Source organism: Heliconius melpomene, chromosome 5 (assembly GCF_056956725.1).
Source record: "Heliconius melpomene rosina isolate 202511_hmr_F chromosome 5, ASM5695672v1, whole genome shotgun sequence".
NCBI classification, from domain to species: Eukaryota; Metazoa; Arthropoda; class Insecta; order Lepidoptera; family Nymphalidae; genus Heliconius; species Heliconius melpomene.
The window spans coordinates 5,722,269-5,735,208 of record NC_140393.1 but is presented as its reverse complement, the minus strand read 5'-3'; the positions used below and the strand labels follow the sequence as shown (position 1 = coordinate 5,735,208).

The 12,940-nt window shown below is 32.9% G+C and overlaps 1 protein-coding gene across 5 annotated transcripts in view; it reads left to right on the top strand.

Moving 5' to 3' along the window:
• The window catches only part of spen (spen family transcriptional repressor split ends), a 65,914-nt gene that overhangs the window by 37,379 nt on the left and 15,595 nt on the right, over nt 1-12,940 (top strand). For 3 of the 5 annotated variants that reach the window (XM_085185878.1, XM_085185876.1, XM_085185874.1), the window contains exons 3-5: nt 11,468-11,653; nt 12,213-12,468; nt 12,558-12,884. In XM_085185878.1, the coding sequence (XP_085042004.1) occupies nt 11,468-11,653; nt 12,213-12,468; nt 12,558-12,884 (769 nt within the window). The remainder of the gene's footprint in view (nt 1-11,467; nt 11,654-12,212; nt 12,469-12,557; nt 12,885-12,940) is intronic. The other 2 variants (XM_085185879.1, XM_085185877.1) reach the window with 1 other exon arrangement.

The window sequence follows — 12,940 nt, the reverse complement described above, 5'->3', positions numbered from 1 at the left end:
CTTTTGAATTTATAATATAGGTATGGATGAATTAGCTCGGCGTCATGGGGATTGAGAATTTTACACGGACTGCTAATTACAACACTTTTTTTATAAAAATGGTAAAATTTATTCTTATTTTTTTTTAAGGTATTAATTTATCTATAAATTATACAAAAATATTATAGTATACTATGTTAATTAGTAATGTATGTATATGTTATTAAAAATATTAACTAAATTGTTCTTTTTTACTTTAATGCAACTTAGTTATTAATTAATAATTAAGGAAAAAAATATTTACTAGTATTTATTGTTGGAAAATAGATTATCTTTACAATTATATCGTTACGAATCCTTATGATTTGGTAAAGTCAGCATAGAATCCGATAACAGAATATTATCATCACCAGATTTTAATATTTTTTTGTTTTCTGTTACTGGGATGACATCCAAATGATCTTCCTAAAACACTCTTGGTCTGATAAACGCCACTCAAATTCTTATAAAATCGATAGTTCTTCTTTCTCATGGCAGTCTAGTTATTATTAAACACCTACGAAAAATACAAATAAAATATGTGTAACATCTGCTGATTTCTACTTAAATTATGAGCAACGACCAAAAAATCAAAATTAACGGCATAAATTCTTTCATATACCCCTTTTAACTTTGTGCACGTATAACTGCCACTGCAGCTGTTCCACGACTACAGTGTTACCAGTGACGGATAGAATAACTCAAAAGCTCCAGCTAGTGATAAGAATGACAATACAACACCAATAGTCAAATGGGCAGGGTCTCACATTAGGTATCCCACTGACGACAATTTGACAAAATTGCTACAAAAGTTTTATTAAATTGGCTGCAACTTTAATTAACAAAGATGTTTACAGCGCATTTAAGATTTCTAAAATTAAATCAAATCAAAATCGTAGGTTTGTATTTTTTCTTCTAATTCTTATAAGAATATTCAATTGTTATTGTAGTTTTTGTGTGATTCGCGAGCAAACGAGCAGACAGACAGAAAAAATTCTGAGTGATATCTAAGCTTCTGTAATCGATATGTTAATTGACCTCATTTTTATTTTTTTATATATGTCATCTACGGAATTGGCTTTGATATGTTTTGAGGTATATTTGTGTAGGTATATAGAGATGTTATTTCTTACTTTAAACTTTTAATTTGAAGTTATTGTTTGTTGTTAGAGAGACTACTTTACGAAGAGGTATTATAATCATCAGCCGGTACTTGACCTCATATACGAGGGATTATATGACATTTAAATTATTTTGTGTCCCTAAAGATAAAGTACTGATACTGACGTAATGATAAGAGTCAGACGATTTATCAAAAATTCGTTAGCAGAGGAGTGCTAGCGTAACAGCTCATTAATTATTTCGTATGAAAGGGGAATATTATTGAATAATATAGATTTTGTAGTTTTCTTGGAGATTTTTGTTAATAAATTACTAAAATACAATTAATTAATCTAAGCACCTATGTCCGTGATTATTTTTTAAATAGTAGGTATTTTAAAATTATTTTAATACATATATTAAATAATAAAACTAATATATTCAAATTCTAAATAAGTTTATTAACGTTTTATGATTAACTATATACAATTTAAAATAATATAAATACAAAAATTATACAAGCAAAAAGAAAACAAAACGGTAAAACGTGTATGAGGCTCAGCGAATGCTGTGAGACGTGTTGTCTACAGCGCAGTTTTTCAGCCTCATCTTAACGCTGTATCCCGCACAGAAAGGTGGCAGAGAGAACTTAGTGCTAAGAGGACACTGCGTTCTCAACTTTCTGCCTAATTCTGGGGGCTTTGCGTTTTAAGTGGCAGATCTCAACGTCGCGCTTTTGCCTCGAGACTAGAGCGAAGAAATGTAAATAAATATTTCATCTCCACGAGTGGGGATCGAACCCACAAACGTCTCTTTACAGTCACACTTCTGCCGCTGCGCCACGACGGCCTCTCTGTTTTTAATTTAAAGAAAAAAAATAAAAGTCGTAAGAATACCGTTTAATCGTTTCCAAATAAATGTTTGACTTATAACAAATAGTAAGCCAGTACGAAACAAAATGGTATATTACACTAAAAATTAATAAAGAAAGAAGTATATTTCAATAATTTTGTCTATGAAATAAAGAAAAGATGTATATATACAGAGTTAACTTTTCGAATACATTAGCTGCTTTTAAAAACTGATAGGCTGGTTCTATTGAACATAAACATTTCCTGCTAGTCATCGTATTTGCGACAAATGGGACCAGCACACTCACTGCTACTTCAGCCTGCTAACCCTTTGGGTTACGTCAATACTTTAGTTCCTTTAGATTAATTCTCTGTAGGATTACTTCATTTCATATCCGTCAGAGTCAGATCCTTCATTTAAAATCTTTTAATTACCGTATGTACAAAAAATACAACGTAGATTTATTGCCTGTAAATAATGTAGCAATGGAAAAAATCTAAAATCAATTCAGTATTTTTGGTGTTTACCCATTATTGAGTACCTAAGTACACACATAATTACGCAAACATTATCAATCAATCAATCAATCAATCACAAACACTTTATTGCACAAAGAAAATACAATTATATAACACGAATGAAAATGCAATACTGTTTTCGGCATCTGATTCTTGATAGCAGTTGAGCTAAGCTGTAAAATATTATATTTTAAATAAAAATTCGCTTATGATACACTGCGACCCACAAAGAATTTCCCTTCTAAATTATAGATTTCACCACTTTGCGTGTATTTTTAGTACAGTTAAGTTATTCCTATTACCGCCATTTTATACAGAATAAATATGCTTATACAATTAAAACCAGTTTAAGTATTATGTGAACCGCTTTACATTTTTTTGGTAAAAATAAAAAGTAATAACTGCAGTGGTAACTGAAGTTTAAAAATAATTACATCAAACATACGTACGGTGTCTGTAGAGGTTATAGACCTTGATGAATGAATAGGTCAAATAATAAAATAATAAAGGAATAATATAGGTCTGTAAAAATGAGACCCTTCAACCGTTTTATCTTCGTCAATCGTTTCAAAAAAATCTTAAATTTAACTCCTTATCCATCCATTTCATGGATCACGGGGGTTAGGGGGAGACTAACTTAGTGTAACACAAGTACACAGTACTAAAAACTAATTAGTTTCAGCTTCTGGACATGACGACGGTATACAGTTTTCTTTATATATATTATCTTGTAAAATAAAATATTTGGTAATATTATATGCATAAAGTTAATAAATAATGTTAAAATGAAAAAAAAAAAACAAAACATAATTTTAATGTTCCTTTATTATCAAATTGTAGGAGAAAGTAATTAAATGAGGAAATAGAATTTTTCTGGCAAATATAGGCCACATATAGCAGCAGCAGGTGGGTAGAGTTAGCTTTTGTTTTGTTGGGTCCACCGATCGACCAGGGGAGATGAAAATAATATATTCCCCGAGTGGGAATCAAAACCATAACCATCACGTTTACAGTCAAATGCTGTGACGCTGAGTCACGACTGCCTCATGGAAATACTCTTTTGTTTATGTTTAATAAAATATTTTTTAAATTTCTTACTTGTTTTTATACTATAATACTTTTTTCAACTATAATGCTATAAGAATTTTGGTCTTAATGTAAAAGGAGCTTATAAGATATTCATAGGACGGTCAAGTCCAGGGCAATTACCATGTATACAAATGACTCGCAACTGGCATTTAATTCATATCTCTGTCGATTAATGTCTATAAATAATAAAATAAAATTGACACTGAGAGATCACTGTCTGTACTTGGAAGTTATAGAAGAAAAAATGTTATGGGAGACCTTAATAATGTAGTAGAACCCAAAACAATGATTTTATGTAGTAGAGCTAAACATTTTCTTTAAATAAACCGAATTTTGCGAACAAAATCAAATAAATTCCCAAAAAACTTAAACTATTTAATGAGACAGTCGTGGCCAAAGCGTGTGACTGTAAACACGACAATTGTAGGTTGAGTTTCCCAATCGGGAAAATTTATTATAATTTATTTAATATTTTGAGGTCAGTCGTGTCGAGGCAAAGCGCGGCGTTAAGTTCCGCAACTCAACACGCAATGCTTCCAGAATTCGGCGGAAAGTGAAGAACGGAGTATCTTAACACTGGATTCCCTCTGCCTACCCTGCTGTGTGCGGGATACAAGGCGAAGCTGATTTGATTTGATTTAATTTAGTATTTTGCGATTTTGTAGAGCCTTAACACTAGATTCCCTCTGCATTCTCTGCTATATGCGGGATATTAGATATAGCGTAAAGCTGAAAAAAAAATACTGTTTACATATCTATCTATACATATAAATAAAATTAAAGGGTCTGTGTTTGATATCAATATAATTGTAATAATAATATAACTATGTCTTTTCAAATGCATTAAACAATGTTAACATTTTTGTCTGCCTGTCTATCTTTTTATCCGGGCTGACCTCCGGAATTTTTGCGGAATCGGAATTTATGTGGAAAAAACTACGTTTGCAGTATGCGCGCGTGTTTTACCTAGACAGTAATTAAACCTATAGTGTATTTCCCTTAGACCTACAGTTATAAAATTTAGGACGCTTACTTCGTCCTATAACCTAGTAAAATAAGGAACGGAGTGTCTTAACACTAGGTTCCCTCTTCCTACAGCGTGAAGCTAATTGTTTTTTTTTTATTTCTTAGTAATAAACTGTTGACTAAAGGACAGTGATTTCAAAGATATATTTATATATGTTAATATGTACATACGTACATATTATATTAGAAAAGGTTGAGATCGTAATAGATAATGACGAGAAAATTCATGACTGTAACAATGTCTTACTTTAACACCAATATTAGATCAAGGCCACACAACAAAAAACTAAAATATGAAATAAAAAATAAGTCAGTGCTGACTAAGGAAATAAACTGCGTCACAATGACAATGTTGCATTACAAATAAAAGTTTTGTACCAATAATGATGTATTTTGCACATGCTTATTCTACTAGTTCCTTTAAATAAATAATTATTTATCCTTAAAAGCGCCTCAAGTTTGATTATTCCTAATCCCACATAAAATATAGCTATGAATAGTTGTTAGCTACAATTAAATTACTGCGTTTTTCAATATTTACGTAAATTGTGAGTAGAAGAAAGTAAAACAGTAAAGTGAAGTGAACAGAAAGTAAAGTGTTTGACAATACAGCAGTCCCTAAATAAAAATCTAAAAATCTGCGAGGAGTATTGGTATTCCATATTAAGTGCACGGAGTGTTTTTAAAGAGAGAAGTGCACACAACTAACGTCATGCATAGCTAGTAATTAGTATACACTAAGGTTAAGGCTTTGATGACTAGTACAACGATTATCGTTATAATTATATTGTAAAACTAGCGGTCCCGTGCGAGGTTACGCCCGCTTGAAATAGAAATATTAATAAAGAAATTGAAAACTAAAGTCAATTTAGTCAATTCAATAAAACAGTTGTATAAAATAACTGTTACGGCAAATTAGCAAGTTTGTCGAACTAAGTACTTTAAATTGACATAACTTTCTTATTTATTAACAGATTGTAATAAAATAAACCCTTGATGTTTTCGGAAGCTTGCCAGAATCCAATAGTTCACTATCCGCATCTAAATCGGTTAAGCCGATTCTGAGATTATCGAGAACAAACACTCAGATCACCAGACAAAATTTTATAAATCATTGTTTTGGGTTCTATTACGTTATTATAAAGGTTCCCACTAAATCTTTTTTTAAATATCTTCCAACTACAGACACCGACCGTCTTACGATTTTATTATAAGTGTAGATATATAAACTTATTAAACTAAATTTTACATTAAATGCAAGGGGCATTTATATATCTGTCAGCTCTGGACGTATCAAATCCTTGATTTTGTCGTTTCTTGTAGGAGTTCTGTCTGTTCTATTTGCTGTTTGCGGTACTCACTAGGGTGGTCCTTCTATTCATTTTTATGATTTTTTTTATAAACAAACTTTTACTTAAAAAATTACTGGTACTGAAATGAAAAATTAAATGTTTAAAAAGATTTTTTAAATTAACGTTGTAATTTTATATTGTTATTATTGATATATATGTAATTATCATCAAAACTAAATCGTAATCCGAATTTGAGGTCAGTCGGACATTGGGAGGTGGGCCAAATTAAACTTGCAAATTTCACATTCACTAACACATTAAGTGAAATAAAGCTGGTAAGAAATCATCTGATTGATTATTATTGACGTCTTCACTTATGTTTAAAATCTATTGATTGTATTCGTTATAATTGTTATATACAATTTTAATAAATAATTTTTGTAATAATATCTGGCAGTAATTTTATCAAGACAATTGACGGCGTCCTATTTTATACTTCTATATGGCTTCAACCTTTGTTGTCAACCTTTCAACACAACGAATACAGCGCACTAACGAGACAAACTATTCATACCACAATTCTGTCATATTTGCCTAATTTTTGGTACCAAAACGAAGCTTTGGATTTTGCCAAAGGGGTGTTCAATGGAATTCGAATGCTGTGACTGCGGTGACCAGTCAAGGAGGCGTACTTTCTGGCTCTGGTGATAATTTCTTCCAAAATGCGAAGCATGTTTGTTATCATATTGAGAAACTCCATAAACCAGTTTATTTAATCACTGGGTAAAATTTTCTTTTCATTTTGAAGTATATTCTTGTTAATTTTAACCGTTCATTAGATTTACACCGCAATCGGAATTCTGTACCTAAATTTGTATCTCTTATCCTGTTTCACGTCTTACTTTAACAACGAAACAGCAGAAATTATTACAGTTTATCAGTAAAAAGATACCTTTGACCTATCTATATGATTTTTTTTTATGCAAAGCTTAACGTAATTTTATTTTCTTGGTTAATTAAAGATTTCTACACACCATTAGCAATTAACCCTACAATCTTCAGAAGTACAGAATCCCGACTAACATCAGTAAAATTTTCACTTCTCAATTCTTGTATAATGTCTACTGCGGTTTTCATGGATCATTGACGCTCTTCCTTTTTATAATTTTGTGGACTCAGTTCCAGCCAGGTCTTCTGTGACTTTGGTACCACTCCGACTTTTCTACCGAGTGTATTTGTTGATTTATATTGTATTTTGAAATAATACGAATTGCAATACTAAATATTCGTGATTTATAACATTGTTGCACAAAGAAAACTAATTATATTTTGAAGAGCAAGTAACTGTTTTTTTTTAAATAACAGTACAGAGCCAATGCAACAGTGGCTCAATATTTTTGCACACCGACGAAATTAATTTTAGATTGAGAGAGAATTTAGATACACTTAAAATAAGCTATAAGAAAATATAATATTCAATGTTATTTTCCGTATTCTATTCAGCTGCACGTTGTATTCCAGTGTTAAGACACTCCCTCCTCACTTTCTGCCAAAATCTGGAGGCATTGCGTGTTGAGTGACAGAACTCAACGCCGAGCTTTGCCTCGTCATCAGAGCGAAGAAATGGAAATATAAACGTAAATATAAACGTAAATAAATATTTCCATATTCTCACTCTATCGATTTTCTTAAAAAAAACGAACAGGTCGTAGGATGAAATATTTTATTCATTAAAATTAAAAATAAGAGTGACCTGAAATTTTTGCACGCCATCATATTATATTAATTAGAAGACAATATATAGTCGATATCAAAAATATTATATACATATTTTTTTTAATCATTGAAATATATCGTCGATCGTTATAAAATTTGATACTTGATTATTTATAACAATATATTTTATTAGATTTTAAAGTATTTATACGTAAAGCTAATTATTTATTAAACTGTTAACGAACTCGTGTAAAAGAAGGGGCGAGTCGTGTAGTGTAGGTGAAAAAGACTATAAAAAAAATGTGTTAACAGTTGAGGTTTTTTTTATAGTGATAGGTATATTTTTTGAAGACTTTGTCTCGCTTCTGAAGAATAAGCACGATAATTGATGGACGCTCTTGCACCCCCTGGTTAACACAATTCTTTTACTTTTTTTTTCATTTATTTCTACCCTCTTTTACACGAGTTCGTTTACATACTCATTTACATGCACATCAATGCTCAATGTATATAATTATACATATCAAGTATCAACATTGGTCGTATTTTTTAATTCAAAACAATCAAAACATCAATATAAAAAAATATTAATAAGTGAATAAAAAGAAGATAATTTTATTAAACGTTACAACTTATTAACTAAAACCACTGACGCATTTATTTAGTTAATAAAAACTAAACTCACAGCCAACATTTTTTAAATATTTTGTAACATTATTATGGGAACTCTATTATGAATTAGGGACTTTCTCGAATAGTGAAAGATATTGTGTCTTAGCTCTTGAATCTTTTATTTTTATATATGAACAAATGTCCCGTTTTTCAATGTTGTTTGATTCTGTACTTATGATACCATGACACATTTTAAGTGCCTGAGGTATTCGCACTGCAGATACAGTGGGTGCTATCGTAACGATTACGGTATTTTTAGTTGTAATCTAAGGTAAGAATGCCCCAAATTACTGTTTTAATTGCAAGTCTAGATTACATATCTAGACTTGTTGAATTTGATCATATTGTATAAATACTGAAATCAAGTATTCATTCAATCAATTCAATCGGAACTTTTGGCCCCGCTCTCCCATACATGACAAGGTATAAAAGACATCTTAAATTCAATGGCGTTAACATTGATAAAAAAACGTTAATTAAAAATTAAAGTAGTTATGTACTTTCTAAATTTAATATCATCTTTTCTTTTCGTTTTTATGATGCATATACAGGGTGGAAGAGGCAGCGCTTCTTTTACTGAAACTGCATATAGGGTAAAATATTTCAAACCCAATATTAAAAAAAATAATCAAGGTACCTCAACGGTTTGGACGTAGGATTTTTTTTACATTTCACGATTTTTATCCATACCTGTATTTCGTGTCACGCACACATACGTATGCGACGTTGCCGCTTTGACAGGTGTGTGCGTGCCTATATTATACTTTACAAATGGCGTTTTATTTTAAAACGATAATTTTATTATTTGTTTTGTTTAAAAAAAAAACTTTTTCATTTTTGAGAATTATTTTTTTCCGAATTATATTAGGCTTTTATAGAGTAGTTAAAACTGTGGTTTCATTTAAAGTGGCGCTGACAATTCCACCCTGTATAACTATATTAAAAAGTAACCTTTTAATGCATTATAACTGTTAAAATACAGAATAATTATTTTAATGAAGAAGAACGTGCTCAGCTGGTTTAGGCACGTTGAACGAATTAGAGATGAAAGAATGGCAAAAAAGATTTATGATGGAAAAGTGAGTAGTAAGAGAGGTGGTACCAAAGATACTGGAGGAAGGTCAAGTAAAAAGGGAAGACCCCTCGGAGGGCATGTATGAAGAGGTTGATGACAGTGAACGAGGCGAAAGAGGTATGTAGAGACCGTAGCGCTTGGCGCTCCGTTCTCTCCGACTACCCCGCTAACGAGGGCCACTGAGCTGATTGCTATTCACGACGTGTTATCATTGATTTTGTCTTATTCTTACAGGAAATGTGTTATTCTGTTGGATTAAAAAGCGCACTCTTTTATACGGTTATTGGTTTGGTTAACCTCAAGTGTTCGAAAATATCCGATAGCCTATAATATATCGAAGTATATTTATAAAATTGAAGTCCACAATAGAACTCTTTATATATTCAATGGATAAATACCCTCACTATATACACATGTTGGTATTATTGGCGAAGAGGAATTTCATACATTTGTATTCCTTTATATACATATCATGATAAAATTAAAGGCAATATACAAAAGTAATTAGCAGGAATATTAACATAAACGGTGTACGGTATAGAACAATGATGAACGAACTTCCTCGAGACTCCGTGGTCCAATCAGTGACAGTGACTTTGCTTCGGACTCACTACTTCAACTAAATTGAAATTTATATTAAATTGTCGAATACGGAGAAATGCTCATATGTATCAGTCTAGATGATATTTATCACTTGCTCTTAGAATGTTTACAAAATGAAGGCACTACGGCATCCTTGACTAAAATCATATAATGTTGGTTTTTGTAGCAGCATTCTTGCAAAATCTTGGTTCATTGTCACAAATAATGCAACGTTGTCTAAATGGCTGTAATAATGGCTTATAATAATTGTATCAATTGTTGGTGGGCCTTATAAATAAACTAGCGGCCCGCTCGCGGTTTCACCCGCGTGAACTATGTTATTATTAACTTCTGTCTCCATGACTACGTCCTAGTGACGTCTATGCAAAATTTGAGACTCCTAGCATTTGTAGTAATGATTCATACAAACTTTCGACCCCAAAAACAACCTTTTAGAAGTCGAATATTGCAAATTCCCGTCTTAACGAGCACCTACGTCCTATAAGTAACTCCTATGCAAAATTTGAATTCCTAGCACTTGTAGTTTCTGAGATTTCGTGATGAGTGAGTGACCTTTCGATTTTATATATATAGATAAATAAACAATGATGCATAGATTATACTGAGAGATAATTGACAGTCAATAATTCCATAACTAAAACTAACTAAAAGAGATTTAAAAAAAGTCCTTGGAAAATAACAATTGCTACAATAGATACATTATTTCTAAAAAAATACAAACATTTAAATGTCAGAATAACCGGCGTCTTTACTTATTTGTTGTAGATATTTAGAGGCAAGTTTAAAGAAAAGGTAAGTACTTTTACGATCTAACATTTTTAGACATTGTATCTCAGATGACATATCTCGAGGCATACCTACTACGCCATTGCATTTGAATATAAATGACAGTAAAAATTGAATCTTTTTCCAAATTTATTTAATAAAGTATATTACTATTCGATCTTCTTACCTTTTATTTAGGGACTGTCTATATTGTCTACGTTTAAAGATAACAACGCCGTTACTGGTTTTATATTGATCGAACTGTGCTTTATTGTACATTTATGTCAGCATAATTTTTATAAGAGGTCTCTTCAATATTTTAATTTCCTCGCTCTGGAAACGAGACAAAGTGCTGTATTAGTGTTCCACCATGCGCACTCATTGCGCAATGCATGGTAAAGTGAGGAACAGAAATATTTTGATTTGAACGGAGTATCTAACACTAGCCTGACCCTTACCTAATATGTGCGGGACACAACATGAAACTGAAAAAGTATAAGAATGCTTTGAGTTTACGGGATAACAAACAACAAAAAACGAAGATGCCACGAGTGTATTTTTTATATTAATGTGTGTTACATTTTATACTCGTAAAAATGTAAACGTAGTTAATTAAATTTATCTATTTGTACGTACGTACAGGTCCACAACGCTTCTGTTGCAGTTGTTCACTTGCGAAAACATTATAAGGTGGTGATGCTCATTTGTCCGAATTAAAAAATATTTTTATTTTGTTTTAGAGGAGAAGAGAGTGCGGGTAACGCGTGCGCCATGGCTGCGTCAGCGGCAGCGCCGGCCACGTGGAGAGGTACCAACGACAGTGCTACCGACTTCTGCCGTCGCGGTAACACCCCTGCGGCATATGGCAGGTACCAGAGGAACAACTCCACTGCACCATACGCTACGTCTCCTTCAAATGTCGAAAGGTGTAATATAAAACAACATGATGAACTGACTCTTGCTATTTGTGGAAAGGAATACATATTGCGAAAAATATACAAATTCTGTCATTCCAAAAATTATAGCTTAAAACGCATGCTGGCATGAATTTTTTAAATCTTTCTATTTCATCGACAAGTGCAACGTCGTAATAATAATATTGAATTTGCAGTAATATTATCAAACATATTTTTTAAATCACATATAACAAAGCTTCTTCCATTTTTTTTATTTTAACCTAACCAAAAAAAATGGGCTTTAAAGTTTTAACAATGCTTTTTTTTTATTGTACTAAAAACATGGGTTAAAATAAAAAGTATTTTAGAAATTAAAAAAGTGATAGATGTTACATATTGAACTCTTCCCTGAAAATGGGGCTTTTTCGGGCTCTATATTGAAAAATAAGAATAGTTTTGGGTTATTATGTATTTTTTCATGCCGATACCGATAATACATTGAACACCCCTTGTAAAATTGATATTACATATTTAATGGATGAAGAAATGAACAAAATATTGAAATGTTTTAAAGTAATGAATGTCGTAGGACGACTCCTCACCACCGGTGGTACGCGGGCGCCGCGGGCGGGGCTGTCGGTGCGGCGGCGGCGGCGGGGGCGGAGAGCGCGCCCAGCACGCCGGGCGGCGGCACTGAGCGGCGGCGGCGGCTGTCGGGCTCGGGCTCGTCGCGCTCCGAGTCCAGCTCGCCAGAGCCCAGCGACACGTCGCGCGCATCCACGCCCGCCGCGCACCACTCGCACCACCATTCGGCGAGGCGGACTCCACCGCCGCTTACGCATCAGGTAAGTTTTTGAAGTATTTTCATTCATCAAACAGTGCTTACACTTAGGAAATATTGATAAACTAAATAGGGATATCGTTTATTTTCCAGTGGCCGTCGACGGCAAACGGAAGACCTTTGGCGATTTGCGTTCGGAATTTGCCGACAAGATCGACCGACAGTTCACTCAAAGACGGTCTTTATCACGAATATAAGAAACATGGGAAGGTGGTGTGGGTGAAAGTGGTCGGTCAGAATGCTGATCGATACGCGGTCGTCCGTTTCAAGAAGCCGTCCGACGTAGAAAAGGCACTGGAAGTGTCTCAAGATAAGCTTTTTTTTGGTTGCAAGATCTCAGTGGCACCCCACCAAAGTTGCGACGATGACGCGGAGTCGGCGAAACCCTATGAGACTGATATCGATGAATACCATCCGAAGGTTGGTAGGACAACCATAGTAGTGATAGTACGTTAGATTTAAATAAATTTTAAATA